Here is a 20,940-nt window from a genome sequence, read left to right on the forward strand (position 1 = left end):
ACAATGACATTCAAGTACTCAAAGTTTTTAACTATCACTCCTGAGTGAACTGCCTCCTCGGTGGAAGTCTAAGAGCATTTTCTAGTTAAGTATCTTGCTATCATTCTGGATTCCCCATGTTTTTTAGTGTCTGTTGACACTGATACAGGTTAATAAAATAGCATGAATTTAGTAAGAAAGTGAAAATATTAATTGGCTTATAGACTAACTAGGCATAAGTACATTATTATTATTATTATTTTATTTTTTTCATTGAAAGTCCGGCACCCAGTGTCTGTTAAGAAAAAGTCTGGCCCTTGTATCTGATGACCCCTGTTCTAAGCCTTGGTGGCTGATTGTTTTTTTTAAGGCAGTGCAATTAAATTATAAAGATTGAATTTCAGTAACCTTAGTTGATTCAGGCAATGAATATATCCCTGGCACCCTTTTTAAATAATAAACTTTGAAATCGTTGGGTTTCGGGGAAGATATCAACTATTATATTAACTCAAAAGGCTCAAGTCCAGGTGAAGTCGTTGTCAGGCAATTGGCAGTAAAGTGCAAGTCGTGCAAGTATTTTTTTGATTTTGTCAAGTCGGGTATAAAGTCATCAAATTTGTGACTTGGGTCTGACTCGTATCCAAGTCATGTGACTCGAGTCCAAACCTCTGGTGAATGCCTATCACTCCTGGTGGTGCTGTAGTATTGCAAACGGTATGATCTGCTTTTAAGGTGAATATCATGCACAGGCATGTTGTGAATTTAGCTACAATTGTTATATTATGTACTATAGACTGACAGGTTGTCAGGTAATTTCTCACTTGTGTTTGCAGTTTACTTTATAGGTGCACTTATAGCAGGTAGAAGACCAAATCTTTAATAAAAATTGAATAAATAAATAAATATTGAATTGGCAAACCTTCTATTTCTGTCCTACTGCCAACACATTTCACAGATGATAACAAAGTTTTAGCATCTAAGTGATATGGACTATATAACAACAGCATCAGCTACCTCACCCGTACATTTAGCTTTCTGTCACTGCTCACACTTTTGCGTGAGGCCACCTCTTACATAAACGATGACTCACTAATGACTGGAAATCACAAATGATTATCATGATGAAGTTAGCCTTTCACCCTATAAACACACTGGTCGCGAGCAACACTTCATTCTCTAATATCTGTGAAGGAATCTGATTTGCCCCTGAGTGGTAGCACGATAAGCTAGCATACTGAAAAGCTGAATTAAAATAGAGACATGTTAAACCTTATCTAAACCAAAGTCATATGTTAAATATTAGCATGTTTATGTTTTAGCTTAAAGCTTTGTTGCATCTATACAGAACAGTAAGAGAGCTGCTAATATTGCTGTGGACTCTTAGTCTTGTTATAGTCTTTGCTAAACCCTTTTGACTTTTGTCATGCAGTGTATTTCTGTCTTTTGTTTTGCCAACAAGTCTTAAGGACAGTCATTTTTTAAGTGAGCTATCTTTGTTCCCATATGGCTGTGTTATATCATTAATGCTCCTTTTAGACGTTACTGGCCACATACAGTATAGGATACTGGGATGTTGATCAGCTTTATATCTTTTGTCAAATTTTGATGTAGCTGGGAAAAATATAGGGAAAAAATAGAAGTGTTAAATATAACACTAATATAATAAATAATAAATATAATTAAAGTGTTGCATTACAGGAATTGTCTAAAGGAATCAGCCCAAATATAGCAATCCTTTTCAAAGAAATGCTATAAATAACAGGTGTATGTCAGACAGAGTTGAATGTGACGGAGTCCTCTCAGATAAAAGGAGTCACTGAGATAACACCGGGTTACTAATCTTTCCAGACGATATATATGATAATGAGGGACTGCTGATGTCAGATTAGACTGAGGGGGATGGCTTCCATTTCAGTGATTCAGCCCACTCTATAATATGCTAATTTCTATTAAGAATGACACTCAGAATTTAAAAGGCATATCATGCACTTTCACAGCGTCTCCAAACGTACAAGGCGTAATCATATCTTTTATTTTACAGCCAGTTGCATTCAAAAGTGCAGTTTCTAAAATTTGCAATGCAATGTAGAACAGCAAGTAAACATGACAAGTTACAATATAAAAGCACAGCACCATTTGCCACTGTACAACAGTGTCATGTAACGCTACATTTGGCTTGCATTCCTGAAAAAATATTTTTTTTGTTTGTTTACTCCCAGCCTTGAAAGTGTGCTGTACTGTGTATCTGTAATGGTTTTATTTCAATTGCTACATGTGCTTTTACATTGAAAATTACACATAGACAACATATAATGCCACTTCAGATAAAAATGTTTATCTTGCACATTCATTTTGTACAAATACACTGACCTGAGTTGGGATTCACTATCTGTGACCTACAATGGTACAAGGATTGATAGAAGACAAACCCAGGAAAGCTGCTATTCACTACTACACTGTACAACCCTAAGATTGGTTGAATGCAGGATACAAAAAATAAACACCAAAACATGTGAGGAAATCAATCCACAATAAGTGATAAGGGCAAGGAATGGTGGCTGTTAAATTAAATAGGTAAATCATATTCTTTATTTATCTTTTTCCTGGTCTTGCAAGGGTTCAATATCCCTCTCATAGAGCTGTATCAGCCTTCATTATGTCTCCCAGTCATAGACTGTAGGAAAATAGTAGATAAGGTTGGCATCTTGGCCGTTGCCACCTTTATTATTTGGCTGTCGCCATCTTGTTTTTTTGGAGACAGAAGTGACTATATTTGGAAGAGAGGGTAGCTATCAGGTAGCGCTAGCTAAGTAGCTTGGTTGGGAACGTGCACAAATGAGCAGCCGACTCCATAGAGTGACTTTTAGTATGCATACTTAGGTGACCAAAATATAACAATTAACTTTCGAAAACACACTGTGAAAGGGTCAAAGTTCTTAGATGAAAACACACAATGCACTTTAGTGAGAACATGTCAATCAGATGGTAACCCTGACCTACATCATACATCATGATGTATTGAAGATTTGAGACCAAAAGCTCATTAGGAACATAAATCAAGTTAGAAGTAGGGTCATTTTCTCATTGACTTCGATACAATCAGATTTCTGTTTGTAGCCATTGGAGTTGTGCCCTACAAGCTATTAGAAAGAATGCAGATTTAGGGCACCTCTGCATTGGCTTCTCTTTTCAGGCCAGGAGGTTGCTCCTTGCCACCCCCTACTGGGCTGATGGGTACTAATAACAGTGAACCATTTCTGGCTTAGGAATTCATCATGGATAAAGTATCATCATGGATTAGTGGCATGTGATTAACAATACTGTTCACATGTCTTGATGAGTGATAATTATTCTATTCCAACAGCTTTGGGAGGCTCAGCAGCTTTTTGTTTAGTGGGAGTATTTCTGCCTTCTTGTTCAATCTTCCTGGGCAGTCTGGGGCTACTACCAGCTTTCCTCCCAGTCTGAGGGCTGGAGGAGCCAGCAGCCATTTTGCGTTGAAGTAATGGGCTCCTGGAGCTCTTGGGCTTTGTTGGCGTCAATAAAGAATCCATAACCTTCAGTGACCTCAGGCTGAGCAGACCACAGAAGTAGTTACACTGGTGTTGGGAGACAAACTGCTCGAAAACTTTGGGATTCCCTTCAACAGACAGACCTTGGTGCCTGCAGCAACACATAAAATGCAACAAAGACAAATGTTACAGTCGTGATCAATATAAATGTAAATTACCTGTAAAAATGAGGTTTTTACAGCATGATTTAAGGACACAACACAGATATACTAACCCTGTTGATTTGACTGAAATCCCAACATTGGTGATCTTTGTGTCAACACCTGCGAAACAACATCACACAATTATTTTTTAAATTACAATTTAATTTTGTTCAGGTGACATATTCAAATGTGACAGACATGCAATGTGAATTGTCAGCACTTTGTCTCCAACAATAAAAAAAGAGGTAGAAAAAATTTAAAATACAAGTAGTATAATACAAGAGTTCTCATCTCATTGTAAACATAACATATCCTGACAAATCATGTGTATTGGACATGAAGGTGCTTAAAATGCACATACATCTTTCAAAGGAACTTGCAATTACTCTACTTTAGAATAACAGCTTCAAAATATATTTTATACTACACTGACTTTTAATAGGGAGAATATTGTCTCTGACTTTTCACTCTGAACGCCCCGAACGCCTGTTCTTGAACTATGTAACTTTGGTGAGTTGGTATGTTTGTAAGTGTGCATTGCTTTACGGCACTAAATCACACACCACCAGCTATCTCACAGATTTTGTTCTGGTTTTTCCTCTGATGTCCTCTGGCTGCTCTGCCAGAGTCTCCTGATGGACAGAAATATTTACTTGTTGCTAAAGTAAAGCTAACTGCTATTTGCTAACTTCTGCTTAGTATAGCTGCTGTGAGCTAGTAAGCTTAGTTAGGCATGCTGCCAGGACTGGGAGTTTGGGAGGAGGTTTTCAGTCGCTGGGCAGGGGTGAACGCTGGCGGGAAAGAGCACTGGCATTGTGCCTGAACTGGACTCCAAGGACATCATGACAGAGGTGAGGGGATCAAAGAAGAAGTTGACGGAAAAAGCTAAAGTAAAGGAGAGATTGACCGAGCAAGAGGCCGATTAACCACAGTAAATTTCAGACTAGTTTTTAGTCATTGGTGACAACTTTGTGACCTAAAAGGCTGAAAGGAAGACGCTGAGCTGGTCTTTGGCCGTAAATGCATAAATGTGTATGTTTGCTGTGTTGCGGGATGAACCAGGAGTTAGATAAACAAAGTGGCCCTGGTTTCTTAGCTTTGTATACCCCAAAACATCATCAAATTCTGAAATATGTCAGTGTCAACATTTAGAGAAAAACAAAAATATCGCATTGTATCTAAGTGTAAGCCTACCTTCTAACCGACTGAGAAGCAGATTGCCATTGGTCCACTGAAAGATCCAGTGCTGCAGGGCACAGCACTTCTGCTCCACTGCAGAGCCAGACCTCTTGTCTACTCTGCCTATATCATCCAGGACAGAGTATTTCTGATAGACTCCTGCCAAATCAGCCTCCACTGTGGCATACGGGACAGTGTTTGCAGGTCGGTACATCAGGTAGACTGGAATCACCCTGTGTGGTTAACATTGGCATGACGTGAATGACTTTTAATGAGGCTTAATTGTGCGTGAACTGTAAATAATACTCCAGAAGATGTAATGGTTTGATGAGGAGTTAAGTGAGTAGACTTACTCAAGAGGGGGGCCAAAGTTTTCAATCACTCTTGCCTCTGCGGAGAAGATTTTGCAGTATTCACGAGCCAAGTTCTGAATTTTACAATCCTGTTGCAGAAGATTGGAGAAAAGCCAGTAAAGATAAGCTCAATCTATATCAGTATATTAATTTAATCTTCACTAATCCTAAGTGGGTGGCAAGAATGACACCAAACGGATTCACTTTAATGCTGGAAATTTCAAAATCAAACCTTTCTTACTTACCTGCTTGACAATGTCCAGGTTCCTCTCTAAAAGACAGCTATCTGCTTTGCCTCCATAGGCAATAGGGTTGCGTACTTTAATGATACATGTGTTTCCAGATTCAAACACTGGCTCCAGACCATAGATGACTTTTGCCCTCCAAACTTTATGAGAACAGCCATCACCAATATGAGATTCCTGCATCATTATACGGCCAAATAATTTGTTTGCCAAGATGCCAGAATCAGCCACACCCTTGTTAAATATCATGGGTGTCATTTCGATTTCTTCTCCAACTGCAAGTAGAAGAATTTAAGAATAGCAGTCAGAAAAACATTTGGGCTCTTGCGTTGGACAAACCTGATCCAAACATGTAAAATCTTTTCTTACCTCCAAGGTCCTCACGTAGGGACATTCCAGCCATGACTGCAACACAGTGAGAGAGAAGACAGAATGAGACGCGTTGCAGCCCAGCAATGCAAAAAGAAATGTTTGATTTGAACCAAATGTAAAGGTGGAAGAGTACATACTATCTGCACTAAGAAGACAGTCTGTTGAGTCGGTACCATACTCATTTGTGATTGTGCATCGGTAAACACCAGAGTCTTTGCATGATGCCTGAACAATGGCAAGGTTGACCTGAGTTTCGTCCCCTGCACTGAAAAACAAACAATTAATCAAAGCTATTTTTCTTGCTAAGATCATTTATTTAAAACAGCAACAATCTTCAGTAAGTAATGCATTTCTTAATGTCCATTTAATTTCTTGTGGAACTTACTTTTTTTTAATATGAGCAATCCCCTCATCATTTCTGTACCATTTGATTGTAGAGTCACTAAGAACGTTGAAGAATTGGCACCACAGTTTTAAGTGTCCTGAGGCATCTGCAAAGTTTTCGCCCCTGATCTTACGAATAACTTGAGGAGCTGGCGGGAAAGAGATCCAACACAGATAACATGGTAAAGATACATCATTTTCCATGTTTTAACTATCAAGCAACTTGAGTATACGGTCTGATGTGCCATACAGTATATATACTAAAATAAATAATTCAGCATGCTAAAAGAGAAACGTCAATTTTCAACAGGCTGTGTCTCTCTGCCGTGGCACATGTCCATCACTATTCTGGAAAAACTCTTGTATTTCATGTCATTTTTATTTTAGGCTACATTACCTTTGAAAGGGTCATGCTTGTCCTTCTCTGGAGGTTGCCCCTCAGTTTTGGCAGTGTGGATCTCCTCAGTGGGCGGCTGACTTGGTGCTTGAGTGTCAGATGCCGTCTTCCTCCTGTTCAACAATGGAGAACGCCTTTCTGCTGAAGTTTTCTCACCAGGGGGCTGAAGTAGAGGCGAGCGCCGCAGCAGGCTTGGGGACGTAGCGAGGTTCGCTGGACTTGCAGAAAGCTTGCTCTCTGTAGCAACTTCCTTTGTCTGAGTTTGGTTATCAACTGGTGTTGTGGCCTCTGAGGCCTCCTCAGATTTGGCCTTGGGTACTAGTATTTTGCGTCTGGCCCCAGAGGCCAGTTCTTGTGGAGTAGCAGAGGGAATGGGGGAAACACAGTCTCTTCGCTTTAACAATGGACTGGCCTCAGGAGTTGGATTGCCTAAGGAGTTGGCCTTCGTGAATCCCTCAACCACTGAGCTGTCCTGCTTAATAATGTTAGGGTTATTCTCTTGTGTATTTCCTCCAAGTACACTTTTAGTAGGCGACTTTTTCAAACTGGGCAAAGAACAGTTTTTTGTCTCATGTTCTTCCATTTTGTATGGATCTAGTGTTGTGGAACTCATTTCAGTAATCCCGCTTTCGGTTTTGTTGTTGAGTTTAGTTTCTGGGGTTATCATGTCTTTGGTTTGAGCAGGTTCACCTTTGGCATGCTCCGAAACTTTAATTTGTGACTCTCCACTGGCCTTTGTAGGGGTCATTGCAAGTGGAGTCCCAGGTTCTGGACTGACAGTTCCAGATGTAAGTCTTTTGGTCAGTTCGTCAGTAGAATTCGAAGGAAGAACATTGCGTTTGACATTTTCAATCTCAGAAAGGGAAACAACAGGGTTATCTTTCAGAGTAACCGGAGTTGATGCTCCAGTTTCCTGGCAAATATCCATAACACCTTCATTATATTTTTTGTCCCTCCCATGAAGTCCTGCGGTCTCTATTGTGGTACCAGTGTCTACCACAGAGATAGGTGGGATTACCAGAGGTTTTTGTAAAGCCTTATCAGGTAGTGAAGTTGCACACTGAAACTGAATTTGTTCCTGATCAGTTTTATTTAGCAGATGATAAACCTCCATAAGGGTTTCCTTTATGTTTTTGGGAGGAGGATCGTCAATACTTGTCTGAGTTTTTCTTTCAGAAATTGACTTTTTTACTTCATGTTTGCTGTCGTCCTCTTTTAGCTCTGCACATGTTTTTGTCAAAGTTGTATCTTGTATAAATTCATGGACTGGTATGGCAGTCCCTAAACTTGCTAGTGTGGACTCAAGAGCCTTTAATTGTGATCTCAAAATCTCTGCTACCGATAAGACTTTTGTCACGGGTCTTTGAATTTCCTGGAAATCTTTCATTTGGAGTTCAGATATGTTTGTGTTTTCTGGAGGTTTTGTTTGGAGTGGTATACCAGGCTCCAATAAAGATGACTTCAGGTTCTGTAATGCTGAACTTGTTTCCTCCGCCAATTTTAACACATGCTTATTCTTCTCAGTTTCTTTATTAGATGCATCCACACTGATATCGGTGTCTTTATCTGCGGCACCTTTGGTCTTTTTCATTTCAATGTGTTTGCTAATATCGAGAGCAGCACTTTCAGTCTCCATCTTCACTACCTTCTCATTTGGGGCCATGCTGTCAGACTGCACTAATAACTTCTCTACCTTATTACCCTCTACCTTCTTACCAAATTGTATTTTTGTCCCTTCAAGAGTTTTTATGGCTGTATCAATTTGGCTTTGCTTGGCGCTGGAAGAAACGTTACACCCTTGGGAGTTCTCACTACCACTGGGGCTTTGGAGGGATGACTTCTGTAGGTCTGTAAAAAGGACTGCATGGCTTTCATTTGATCCCCTGGAATGATCCCGTGTGTCCTGTGTTATTTTGTCAATTGCTGCTTGAACACCACAGTGCAATGAAGGGGTCTGGATGTCATCTGTGGTGTTCTCTCTCTCTGATGGAGTCTTTTGTGGTGGTTGCGCATCCATCTGGTTCCGTGGAAGCTCAAGGCTGACAGGTGCATCATTCCTGTTCATCTTTGTATGGGCCTGTGTAACCTTGGGGCAAAATACAAGCAGAGGTTTCCATGCTGTAAATACTTATTGTCTTATCCCTGGCTATGCAGAACATGGATAAACACATGCAATTTTATAAACAGCAACAGTGTAACCAGCAACAGACAGAGTACAGAATGGAAAGACCTTGGCGCAAAAATAAAAGAATAAAATAAATTTATGAACCTAGAAAAAAAACGTTCCTTTCCCTGTTGTATTTGCAATGTTCACATGACTCTAAGTGAGTTTTTTTGTATATTATGCAGTAATGCTCAAAACTAATTTTTCAATATTTAACCCCGCCAAGGCGGTTATGTTTTCACTTTGATTCTTTGGTTGGTCTGTTTTTTGTCCATCACCAGGATTACAGAAAGTTTTTCTAGCTTGATTTTCATGAAATTTGATGGAAGGTGAAGCAAGGGGGAAGGAAGAATCTTTAAATGTTAGATATATTTCACAGGGCAGATACACTAATGTTAGTTAGTTAGGGTAAGGTCGCCCCATAGTCATAGTGTTAACAATGTAACATATAGGGCAGGCCTTTGTGGAGTTTTTTCACATTTTGAATACAAAAACAGTCCTAAAATCCATGTTGACATATTATATGACATTGAGCCAGAGTCCAAATGTTGATTAAGACTTTTTGCCATGAGAATGAAAACCTGCATGGTAGTGTAATAAATCTGGTTTATGATACAGTGAAATGTGGGCATTGTACACTGCTCTCTTCCTTATGTCTGTGTCAAACAAGCATGTATGTTGAGCTTTAAATCCCTATAAAGTCTATAATTGAGCTGAATCCCTGTTTAAATTAGCACGAGAGGCTCCCTGTGTCATATGTCATGCTATCATGGCTGCGATAAGCCATGACATATAGCACAAGGGTCATACTCTCGCAGCATCTATGTGCCTGCAAGAAGCAACAGCAAAACTTCAAAATACTGTGAAAACTGCAATGAATCCAAGGTCATTATGAAATTAATAATTCACACTCAAAATTCTGCATCTTTGCTATTTCCTGCTTTTATTTCTTCCCTTCCTTCTATCTACTGAGAGGCCTATTCACAAGTAAAGTGGCTATTTTGCGTTTAAGTGTAACCAGAGAGGAATGTGAATAATTTTAAGAGGTGCTTCAGCTGTGCAGTGTTTAGTCTCAGCTCTCAGTGTCGTCAGCATTCAGCCATTTAGCTGCAGCCCGTAGGATTGCATAAGCAGTGGACAATAAAGATTCTTGATCCATATAGCAAAACAAGTGCTAGTTCACTGAGATCCTTGTAGCATGAAGTCTTTAAGTTAGTTAGGCACAACATCAAACAGGTCACCATGACAACACACTCTCTGTTCACTTTCAGTTTTAAAAGAATTAGTTGGACATCATGTCTAAATGTTAAAGTGTATTTTTTTGTGCCTGCTACAGATGGCAAGGTAAAATATACATATATACAATATACATGCATACGTATATATATATATATATATATATATATATATGTATGTATGTATGTATGTATGTATGTATATTATCAACATTAACAGATGTTATATTTTATTAAACGACTGTCTGACAGAGCCAGGCTGTTCTCTCCCTGCATCCCTTTCCTTGCTAAGCTAACCGGCTGTTTAGCTATTGTTTTAGATTTAAATTCCAAGTATATTTTTCTGCCTTGGGGTCTCGTAATCAAAATTACTAAAGAAGATCTTTGATGATGTCGTGAAGTAGCGTGGGATCATTGTTGTCTCATTGTTGTCTCATTGTGAGGAAAAGTTAATAAGGCTATCTGATGTGACACAGAATGTTTTAAAATAGATGCAAGTAAGGTTAGCTAACCTAACTTGCTAACTCAGCATTAGATGAGTGAGGAGCAGACTACCCATACAGTGACTGTAGCTATAACACTATGTGTCAAATTCAGTTGTGGGGTAACCCAGCATTGTTATCTGTAGTCAAAACAGTGATACCAAAATAACTTCATGAGCGTGTTGAACATTGTTGTAACATTATAACGTTACCGTATACATTAGCTTCATAGTAGCATATTGTTATAAACTGTATTGAAATATTATATTTTTAAAAATGTGGTTTCTACTGGATTACTGTATAGCAAATTGCCAACAATTAATTAAAAAAAAAGTATTGATATTGACTATAATTTTGTGACATTGTGTGATCCAGGCCTACAGTTACTCTATAATGTGTTGATCAAATATTTTTGATCTTAATGAGTAAAATAAAGGTAAAATAAAATCTGTGATAATGTACATAACACAACAAAATATATAACATAGGTCATTGTTAGACCTTTTAATGGTAAAATTTTACCATCAACGAACAAACATGAGAGTGATATAATTTTCTCATCTAACATTCTGCAAGAAAGCAAATAAATGTATTTCCCAAAAGGCTATTTATTACTTTAGAGAAAATCTGTGAAATCCTTGTAGTAATGTTTTCAGATTGCCAAATTCAAAGTAAAATTCCAACTGCAACTCTCAGACCCTTGAACCAACAATATCAAATTCACAGCACGAATCCACCTGATGCGTCTGTCAACATGTGCGTCATTTAATTCTTGTCACACAGCGGGGCATACTTTTAAAAGCTATAAATAGCTCCAGGATTCTTATGTTACTGAAGGGGCCTGTGTTGGCAGCACAAAGCACTCATGAGCTCATGCAAAACGGCTCGCTCACCTCATTCAGCAGCACTGGCTGAGGCATGGACACATTTTGTTGGCAGGGGCTTGTTTCCTTTGCAGACAGCTGATCTCGAGGCTGTTCACATGGACGCTGTAAAGCAGTCCTGTTGTCACACGGTGGGTTCAGGGACTCTTTGTGTGCTAAAGATCCACCAGTGGTCTTTGACTTCTCGTCAACATCCATGACTGCATCATGCTCTATTTTAGAAATGTCCTTCTTTACTATATTTGGGGACTTTCGGTGTGTTGCTGCAGGATTTGACTGCCGCAGTGGGGAGGGCATGGGAGGACTTCGCTTCGGTATTTCCAATTTTTGTTCTGTGCCATTACGTCCACGTTCCCTATCATGCTTTGCAGCAGGTTTACCTTCAGTTCCTGACACAGTATGACTTTTAGATGTAAGAGCAGCAGTAGGTCGAGGGGGAATAAGCTGTTCTTTTTGTGAAGGCACAGCTACCTCAACACATACCTTTTCGTCTTTTGTAGGCCCTTTAGCGAGCAAAACTTCCTCTGTTTCTGATTTCTGATGTCGTTCTGTCACTTTTCCAGAGTCTGAATCCACTACGGATGAGCTAACAATGTTCTCAACTTCCATAAACTCCTCTGAATTCCCCTTAGACTGTACTGACTCTGTGCAGGCCTTCGCTACAGAGGTTAAGGTCTCATCTTTTGCCCTTCTATCCTCAGATGCTCGCTCTCCTGGCGCACTGTTGGAAATTTTAATCTTCTTTTTGACACAGGGAGTTTTGGGTTGGTGTGTAGTAAAAATCTTCTGCGCAGAGTCGTAAATATATGTCCCACTCTTGTCACTGATGTTCTGTCCATTAGTTACAGCAGACACTGCTCCATTAGTGATGGGAATGGGCTTTTCCTCCACCTTTTCCACAGGTGCCTCCTGTAACCTGGCTTCAGTCTCTACAGCTACAGCTTGATGGCTCTCCTCATTACCCTCGTCCTCCATGGAGCTTGGCATGCTGAGAAAGGCCTCCATTGTGGAGCGGCGCTTCCTCTGTGTGCGGTCTGGACTGATGGTTCGTAGCGGCTCCTGGTTTTCTTTACCTTCCACTTCCCTGCGTCTGTTTTCTGCCTTTTGTTTGAGCTTGGCAAAGTAGCGCTGGTGGATCTTGAACTCGTTCATTTCACCCACTTCCAGAACGCCAGAGCAGGACACAATCCCCTTACTGTTGCTCGCTGAGGCCTGGTATATTGCTGCATCGTCCACAGTGCAACTACAAAGAAAAGACCAGTTCAGTCTCTTGATTAAAACAGCATTAAGCAAATTGATCCCTCACAAATAAAAAGTAGCCTAAACATTGCTGACAAGGAAAAACTCTTTATTGATACGTTTACTAAATGTGGGCAAGAATATCAAGGCACATTTTTATACAACCCCAAAAAGTTGCTATGCTGTGTAAAACTTAAATAAAAACACATGTAATGGTTTGCAAATCCTTTTTGACAAACTACAAAGTACAACACAAAATTAATGTTCTAACTGAAACATGTTTTTTTTAATTATTATTCTTTTTTTACCATTTGTATATAAGTTACCAAAGCTGAAGTCAAGACCAAATTAATCAAGTCCAAGTCAAGCCCAAGTCCAAAGGTAGTCAAGACCGAGTCAAGACCGAGTCCAGAGCAAATCGAGTCCCGTTCAAGATCATATTTTGTAAAAGTGTCTTGTGCTTTAGTGTCAACTGCTTATACAGTCATGAAGGAATTATAATTGACATAATCTATCTAGGCCTATTAAGAAAATTGATCTATCTTCGGAAATCAAACTAATCGAACGAGGCCCGAGTCCAAGTTAAGTGCAAGACTTAAAAAGAAAAGTCAAGACTATTGTACTTAAGCCCTGTCAATGACTCACATCATGTTACTCTGAAGTTGTGTAGAAACTATTTTAAAAAACTCTCACAGAACTGATGTAGTGCAATAACCATTTGCCATCAGTGCGAGTCTCATTTTTTATCCTGTTGTGTGCTCGCTACTTCCCAAACACATGCTTTTTCACTAAAATGTTGCCATTTAAAACACTTCTGTGATGTATTTCTTTTAAGAATTCAAGGTAACACAGGGTGACTGATATAAAAGTCATTTTTTCAGGTGTAGTATTCCTTTAAGATATTACACTGGGTTTGTTGCCTCAGTCAGACTGGCTTTTGCTGTGTAGTCATTTAATTGTCTTTATAGAAAGTATGTACAGGCTAATACAGTGTAGTCAGATGTCGTATAATTTTCCAAACATACGTACTCGTAAATGTGCAGGGAATGGCTTTGTCCATTGCGGAATATTTCATATTTAGGCAGTCCACAGTATCTGTCTAACTGTACATCATCCTTATACCAAATAATCTGAGGAGTAGGGTATCCTGAAAAACACAAAAAACAAAGTAGCAATCTTGTCATCTGGGGAAACAATTGCTTTTTGTTACATTCTTAAATAGATTTTTTTCATCAAGTACACTGTTTTTGGACGTTTCTGTGTTATATTTCTATTAGGTTACACACTTCTGGTGTAAAGTCATGCAGAATGTTACAGTGAGGCAGCGATTACCTGTAACCACACAAGAGAACTTCACATTGCAGTTCTCAGACACAGCTTTGGACTTGAGGGTTGTTTCGAAGGAGGGCTGTGTTTCCTCAGTTAGCTGTGCCATCACGCTGCAGAGTGTGCTCCTGTGCCAGAAAAAAGGAGCTGCTCAGTCACACATTGTATAATATTATACATAATAATACATAATATTCAATACATACTGGATTATTACACTGTTGCCCATAAAGTTCGGTTAATTTTGTTTTCAGACACAATCTGTGTCTGAAAACACAGATTGTGTCTGTTTATTCCTATTTAAATGCATTAGTAATCACAATAAGATATACACTTTATCTGTCAAGAATAAATCACACAGTCACAATAATTTAATGGAAAGAGGTAAAAAAAAAAAAAAAAAAAAGTATTTTAACAGTGTATTTTGTGTAGATGAGCAGTTTTTAGACTTTTGAGCAAAATTATTGGCTGGAATTATAAACAAGGTTACCTACAATAGCAGTCTTTAACAGCTGAAGTTTGTAAAAGGTCAGGGTCAAACAAATTGTTTATCAAATTGACCCATCACTGTCATTTTACTGTGGGGATTAAATAAAATTAAAACAAAAACAGATGTGTTATTTGTCTCAAGCCCTTGCCTCCATTACTCGAGATGACATTTGTCAAATTTAAGTGTTGATAATGGTCTGATAAAAAATGGTATGATAAAAAAAAAAGAATCTGTTATAACTCCTGAAAAAAGACATGGACATAGTGACCGTGACATCACCCACAGTTGCATAATAATTGAGCCAGCTCACCACCAGCTTCTCATTGAAACAACATGATGCAAAATTGCAGAAATTGTGGTTAGAGGCAGGTGGAGCTACAGCTAATTATGATTGAGTATTACTAGAAGTGGAAAAAATAACCGAGTCAGAATTTCGGCCAATCACATCAATAAACTTTTCAAAGAGAAAGTCAAAGTGCTTCTGGTGACTTCTGGAGTGTGAATAGCTGTTGTGCGTGTCCTTAGAGAGGTTGAATTAGTCCATATGACATTAATTATAAAAATGACTGAATTTAATTGAATTGAATTGAATGTAAAATGAATTACTGCCTGTGGAACTGTGGAAAAAACATCACATATATAGATATTTTTCGTGCTATGTATATGTGTTGGCTTGCATGCATGTTATAATGATTGTATAGATGATTTGCAGTTGATCTATGTCTGGTACTGACATCCAGTTCAGTGTTGGGTCAGTGCACAGCTTCTGTTACACTTCATTGCATGTTACTGTGATCAAGCAAACAAAACAAGACAGTAAGACTAATTACAGTCACACTTAATAACGTGCTGTGCATGCTGTGTGGCTAACAGCATGCACTGCATACTGCTGTTTATCAGGTTGGAGATTCAATGTAGACAATAAAAATACTTCAGTAATGTAACTATAACCATTATTTTTTTTTTATCAGTCGGACTTTATAGTTGTTTAGCCGCTTTTGTCGTTGTGTTGTGTCTCTATGTAGTTGTTAAGTTTCTCTCGGTGGTTTTGTGTCTCCTCATTGTCATTTTGTGTCACTTTGTTATTGTTTTAGATATAGTTCTTTTGTCTTTGGTTGTTTAGTCCCCTTTGTAGTGTTGTATTTCTTTGTATTCATTTAGAGTGTTGTAGTGTTGTCACTTGTTCTTTTCTTCCTTTTGCCGTCACTTTTAGTCTATTTGTTGTACTTTGTCACTTATTATTTATTTGGACTTTTATTTTTTATTTGATTTTTTGCACAATAAATCTCTCTCTGTAGTTGTTTTGTAGTCCTTCCCATCTCACTTTTCCGTTTTGTGTCTCTGTGGTAATTTTGTGTCTCTTTGTGGTTGTTTTTTGCCTTTTCATAGAGTCTCTCCCCAGGACCTTTGCCCAGCAGGTTTGCTCAGTAATATAGTAATACATGCTGATAGTATTTTATGTTCATCGTTTAAGAAAATATCCTTTTCCTCATAATTTTGCTTTTTGTCCCAATGCCTGCTGGATACCAATGTTGATTCCCATGATATTAGAGTCACATATCATTTTCTTTATATTCTAGAAGCCAATAATGCTGCACATCATGCTTAGATCAAATAACTTGAGGGATATGGCATTGGAGTAAAAAAAATAGGGCAGTAGTGAGCTGTATCACCTATAGTTATTTTGGTAATGTTACTGTGAAATCTGCCCTGTGCCACTGGCTAGAAATTATTATTATTTGAAATCTCAAAACACTCTTTATAGCCTGTTCCTGTGAATTCTGAAAGAAAATAGTTGAAGCTATGGTGAACATAGCTTGTTCCATGAGCAGATATTTCCGTGCTGAAGCTGTTGTTAGTTTACTGCTTGATGTGAAACGGGGCCCGTTGTGCATTACTGAGATGCTGTTCTTAATCAAGAGTTTATTTAAACTCTGGTGGCCATGGCAACAAACAAAATAATAATATGCCGCACACGTCCGTCCCTGCTTTGGAAAACCTAGAGGTACTGATGTGGTATACTGACTTGGTCCCTGTCATGATTTTTGGGGTTAGTGTTGAATCCATACCTGGTCTCTGGCCTGACGTTGGACAGGTAGCTGCAGCCACCAGGCCGGCTACTGCCACTCGTATCCTCCCCATTACTGGATCTTCCATTGCCAAAAGAGGGCCGTGGTGTTGTCCTCCGTGAACCCATCTTCCACCAGATATAAAAAAGTTCTCCAAGGGGAAAAAAAGTTTGTGTTGTTGCTTATTTTTTTTGGCTTCCCAGAAAAAATAATGAGAGCTGAAAGAGAACAAAGAGTAATAACATGAACTATGATAACATAAGCACACAACAGAAAGTTAAGTTGTTTCAAATTTCAGATTAATAAAGTTTTTTCCCCTATAGTTTAAAGGAAAACATACACAGACATTAACAAAGGATGCTCTATAGAAACTGACCTTTTTCTTTTTTTTTTTTTTTTACAAACTGTCATTACAAACACCATTATCAGTCTATTTCATCCAGATAACTCACCATTCACTAGTTTCTCTCCTTCCTTTGACAGATACCCCACAGCACTGACTTAAGGCTGCAATTTCCAATCAAACATGAGCATGCGTAGGCTGCTGGACTATTTATAGTCGTCCTGCAAATAGGCACAAGAGCACATCACACTTTCCAAAACTCTATGGACCATTTAAAAAAAATGCCAGCATTATAAAATGAAAAGCCATGTAGTAAAAGGTCTGTAGAGAAACAAGAAAATCCTTTTGAAAAAGAAAAATCCACAATAAAGTCCATGTCAGTCACAAGGTCATCCCATGTTTGGTAGTTCCCTGAATAGGAGGAGAGGATTAAAAAAAAACAGAGTGAAGGTTCTTCTTTTTTGTTTCCAATGGAACATGGAGCACAGAGAGACCACTTCTACTCTCTCCTCAAACTTTTAGCTCTCTCTACAGACTGTTGTAAATATGAGCCTGTCAATCAGGAGAATGACGTCTTCACTTTAAGTCCATTAATATGAGCGGCACATTCTCTCAGTCATCCAGTCACACGGGATTACTTTCCAAACATATAAGTGTGGAGTTACAATGACATCTGTCTGACAATTTTGGCATCTTTTTTAAAAACTATTTATTGTCTTAATTTGTATGATATGTTATAATCCAAGATGGCGAAGCATGCATTGTTCAGTGAGTGACAATTGGTCTGGATCCCCAGAGGAAAAGCAGTAGGAATAGAACAGCCTTATATAGGCAGATCCCACCGACTGCCAGAGAGCTGTGGGTTCTTATCTTTACACAAGCATGCGCACAAACACACACACACACACACACACACACACACACACACACACACACACACACAGTTTCTCACACAAATTATACTTTACAGAATCTGTTGCTTTGGTTAAATGTGATTCATAGAAATGATTGACTGAAAATACTCATTTTTACTTTCTTCTCAAACAAATCATATTTAAGTGAAAAGTTATATATACGTATATAATAAACGTTATCAAAATGAGCATTTAAGAATGATTTAGTTCCCCTTGAACTTATTTTTTGCGAGGTAAACAAACTGTAGTCCCTCCAAATCTTTAAACTGATCTGGACTGACAATGAGTACGATGAATTACGGCTTCCTGAGTGTGTAAATCAACTTCAAAGATATCAATCTGAATTTTCTCTCATGTTACCACACACACTCATCTTATTTCAAATGCCTGTGTAACTTCTGTTCGGCTGTTTAGATGTTTTTTTTCCATCCATCCATCACAGTCCTCCGTAACTCCTACATTTTCCACTTTTCTTGCCAGGGAGGTGACATACTGACTCAACTCAATGACCACGATGAACTGAAGAATTTCAAAATAAGAGAGAAATACAAACAACATGTAAATATTATAATAGCAATGACAGACTTAACAATGAAGGACCTTTAACCCTTCAAACATGGGCACACAGTATGGCTATTCCTGGTAGATTCCATAAGCGATTCCCATAAACACCCTACACACACACACACACACACACACACACACACACACACACACACACACACACACACATGATAGACATGTATGGGCGGTGGAGCCTTGTGTGTGACTGGTGGCCAGTCCTCTGTGAAGGGGCTGTCAGTTCTCAGCATGGTCTGGATATTCTGGACAGGGTGTGTACAGAGAGATCAAAGCGCAGCAGGGTGTGGAAACATGGCAGACTCTGTCATGTGACTTTATTTGACAGTGAATTCAACTTAAGCATGTTAGGCAACTACTGATGGCCTAATGCTGAACCATACATATGAAGATACAGAAAAAGTCTAGTTATGTAGTTATGTTGTACAGTAGTATTCAGATCCTTTACCTGAGTAAACATACTAATACCACTCTGCAGAATTACTTCACTGCAAATAAAAGTCCTGCATTCAAAAGTATCAGCAACAAAATCAGAATGGCCCCACTCAGATTGTTATATATATATATATATATATATATATATATATATATATATATATATATATATATATATATATATATATATAAACATATATATATATATATATATATATATATAAACATATATATATATATATATATATAAACAAACATATATATATATATATATATATAAACAAACATATATATATATATATATATATATATATATATATACCAAATTAATTATTGGATTATTATTATTATTGATGGATTAATGCAAGCAGCATTTAACTGTAGTCAGGGTAGGGCTCATTTAACAAAAAAATCCTAAATATTATTGATCATATTTTTCACCTTCACCTTCACTCTTGATCTACACAGATGACTATGATAAGTATCGAACTGATTGCTCGCGTGACCTAAAAGCACTTGCGTCCTCGTGGACTCAAACTTAACCCACACTGTAAAAAATGTCTGTAGATTTTAGGGTGAAAAACTGCTAAACCATGACAGTAAAATACCGTAAAATGATAAATGGGTTAATTCAGTTTCAGTAACAATGAAACACCGTAAATGTATATATCAGTCAAAACAGGATTTTAAACATAAAAAAAAACAAAAACATTACTCCACTGTAAAATACACTGGCACCGTGTTTGTAACAATATACTGTAATATATATACAAGCCATCACTGTAATTTTTGCATTTATTTTTTGAAAAAATACTTTTTCTCACTGTTAAATGTACTAAACATCATATCTCTAACAAAAATATACTGTAATATTTAATGGTAAAATCTTTAATTCATGCGGCATTTATAAAGTATTTTCTTGTCAATTGTATGGCAGAAGAGTGTTTCCTTGGATGAAAAAACTTTTTTTTTTACGGTAAAATATGGACTACAATGGCAATCTTAAACGTGAAAACATCAGCGCTAATAACATTTTACCGTAATATTACAAAAAGTTGCACCGTACAACAGTTGTTGTTGTTTTTTTACAGTGCACGCCACTTACTCTTGCTATGTTTCTTGACTTAATCCTTGCTTGTGTTGTATTAACTCTCAGTTGTACATCGCTTTGGATAAAAGCGTCTGCTAAATGACATTGTAGAATTGTAGAAAGTTACATAAATATAAATACTAGTTAAGTGAAGTAAAAGTACCTCAAAATTGTACTTAAGTACAATACTTGAGTACATGTACCTAGTGACAACCAGTGGTGGCACTGGTTGCACATAAGAAAAAAAGAAAAAAAAAGACTAATTTGAATATGATATTTATTTTGATCAACATCATTTTCCATTATGTTTTGTTTTCACATATTTTGGCCAATCACATCACATTGTGCCCCATTTCCTACAATCCTTTAGATCAGAATTCAGTTAGGGTCTGTGGGTGGGCATGATTTCCACATTGCATGCCCATTGCCTCATGCTTTGCTATGTATAGCGCTGTTGTGGATTAGTGTGGCAGATTTATAGAGGGGCTACAGATGATGCTCACTGAGATCACTACCTCTGGCTTTGTTGATGCCATTATCTGTCTTTTGCCAACATAATTGTGCACCGTCAGAAATAGAAGGAGTCACTGTGGGTAAATGGGTAAATGTTAATTGTTCTAATCAGTCATTAGAACCACAGTGGTAATGGACAAGCCCAGGAATGGAGGACTGTTGTCGTTCAGGGTGTGTGTGGAGGGGTGTGTGTGTGTGTGTGTGTTCTTGTACTTCATACAGAGTGAGGACATTTTTGTGAAGTGAGGACATTTTGGCCGGTCCTCACTTCTTTAAAGGCTTATTTTAGAGTTCAGACTTTGCTTTAGGGTTAAGGTTACAATTAGGTTTATGTTAGGGTTGGGCATTTAGTTGTGATGGTGAAGGTTAGGTTAAGGGTTAGGGTAAGGGGCTAGGGAATTCCCTATTCCAATGAGGGCCCTCACAAAGATAGAAGTACAAGGATATGTGTGTGTGTGTCTGTGTGTCTGTGTCTGTGTGTGTCTGTGTCTGTGTCTGTGTGCTTGCTAGGGGACATGGGGATAGACCAAAAGGTATGAAGCAGGTTGGACAA

At 38.1% G+C, this 20,940-nt stretch overlaps 1 protein-coding gene across 1 annotated transcript; it reads right to left on the minus strand.

Annotated features, from left to right (window-relative positions):
• Positions 1 to 3,139: 3,139 nt before the first annotated feature.
• On the minus strand, positions 3,140 to 16,641 carry LOC131989717 (alpha-protein kinase 3-like). Its single transcript, XM_059355023.1, has 13 exons — positions 16,514 to 16,641; positions 13,961 to 14,082; positions 13,658 to 13,775; positions 11,399 to 12,632; positions 6,625 to 8,710; positions 6,229 to 6,376; positions 5,981 to 6,108; positions 5,841 to 5,876; positions 5,472 to 5,746; positions 5,227 to 5,315; positions 4,889 to 5,106; positions 3,766 to 3,814; positions 3,140 to 3,642 (listed from the first exon to the last, which is right to left on the minus strand). Exons 1-13 carry the CDS (start codon positions 16,639 to 16,641, stop codon positions 3,327 to 3,329), a joined length of 4,947 nt encoding a protein of 1,648 aa, XP_059211006.1. The 3' UTR covers positions 3,140 to 3,326.
• Between the last annotated feature and the right edge of the window lie 4,299 nt (positions 16,642 to 20,940).

This window comes from Centropristis striata, chromosome 2 (assembly GCF_030273125.1).
Source record: "Centropristis striata isolate RG_2023a ecotype Rhode Island chromosome 2, C.striata_1.0, whole genome shotgun sequence".
NCBI lineage: Eukaryota > Metazoa > Chordata > Actinopteri > Perciformes > Serranidae > Centropristis > Centropristis striata.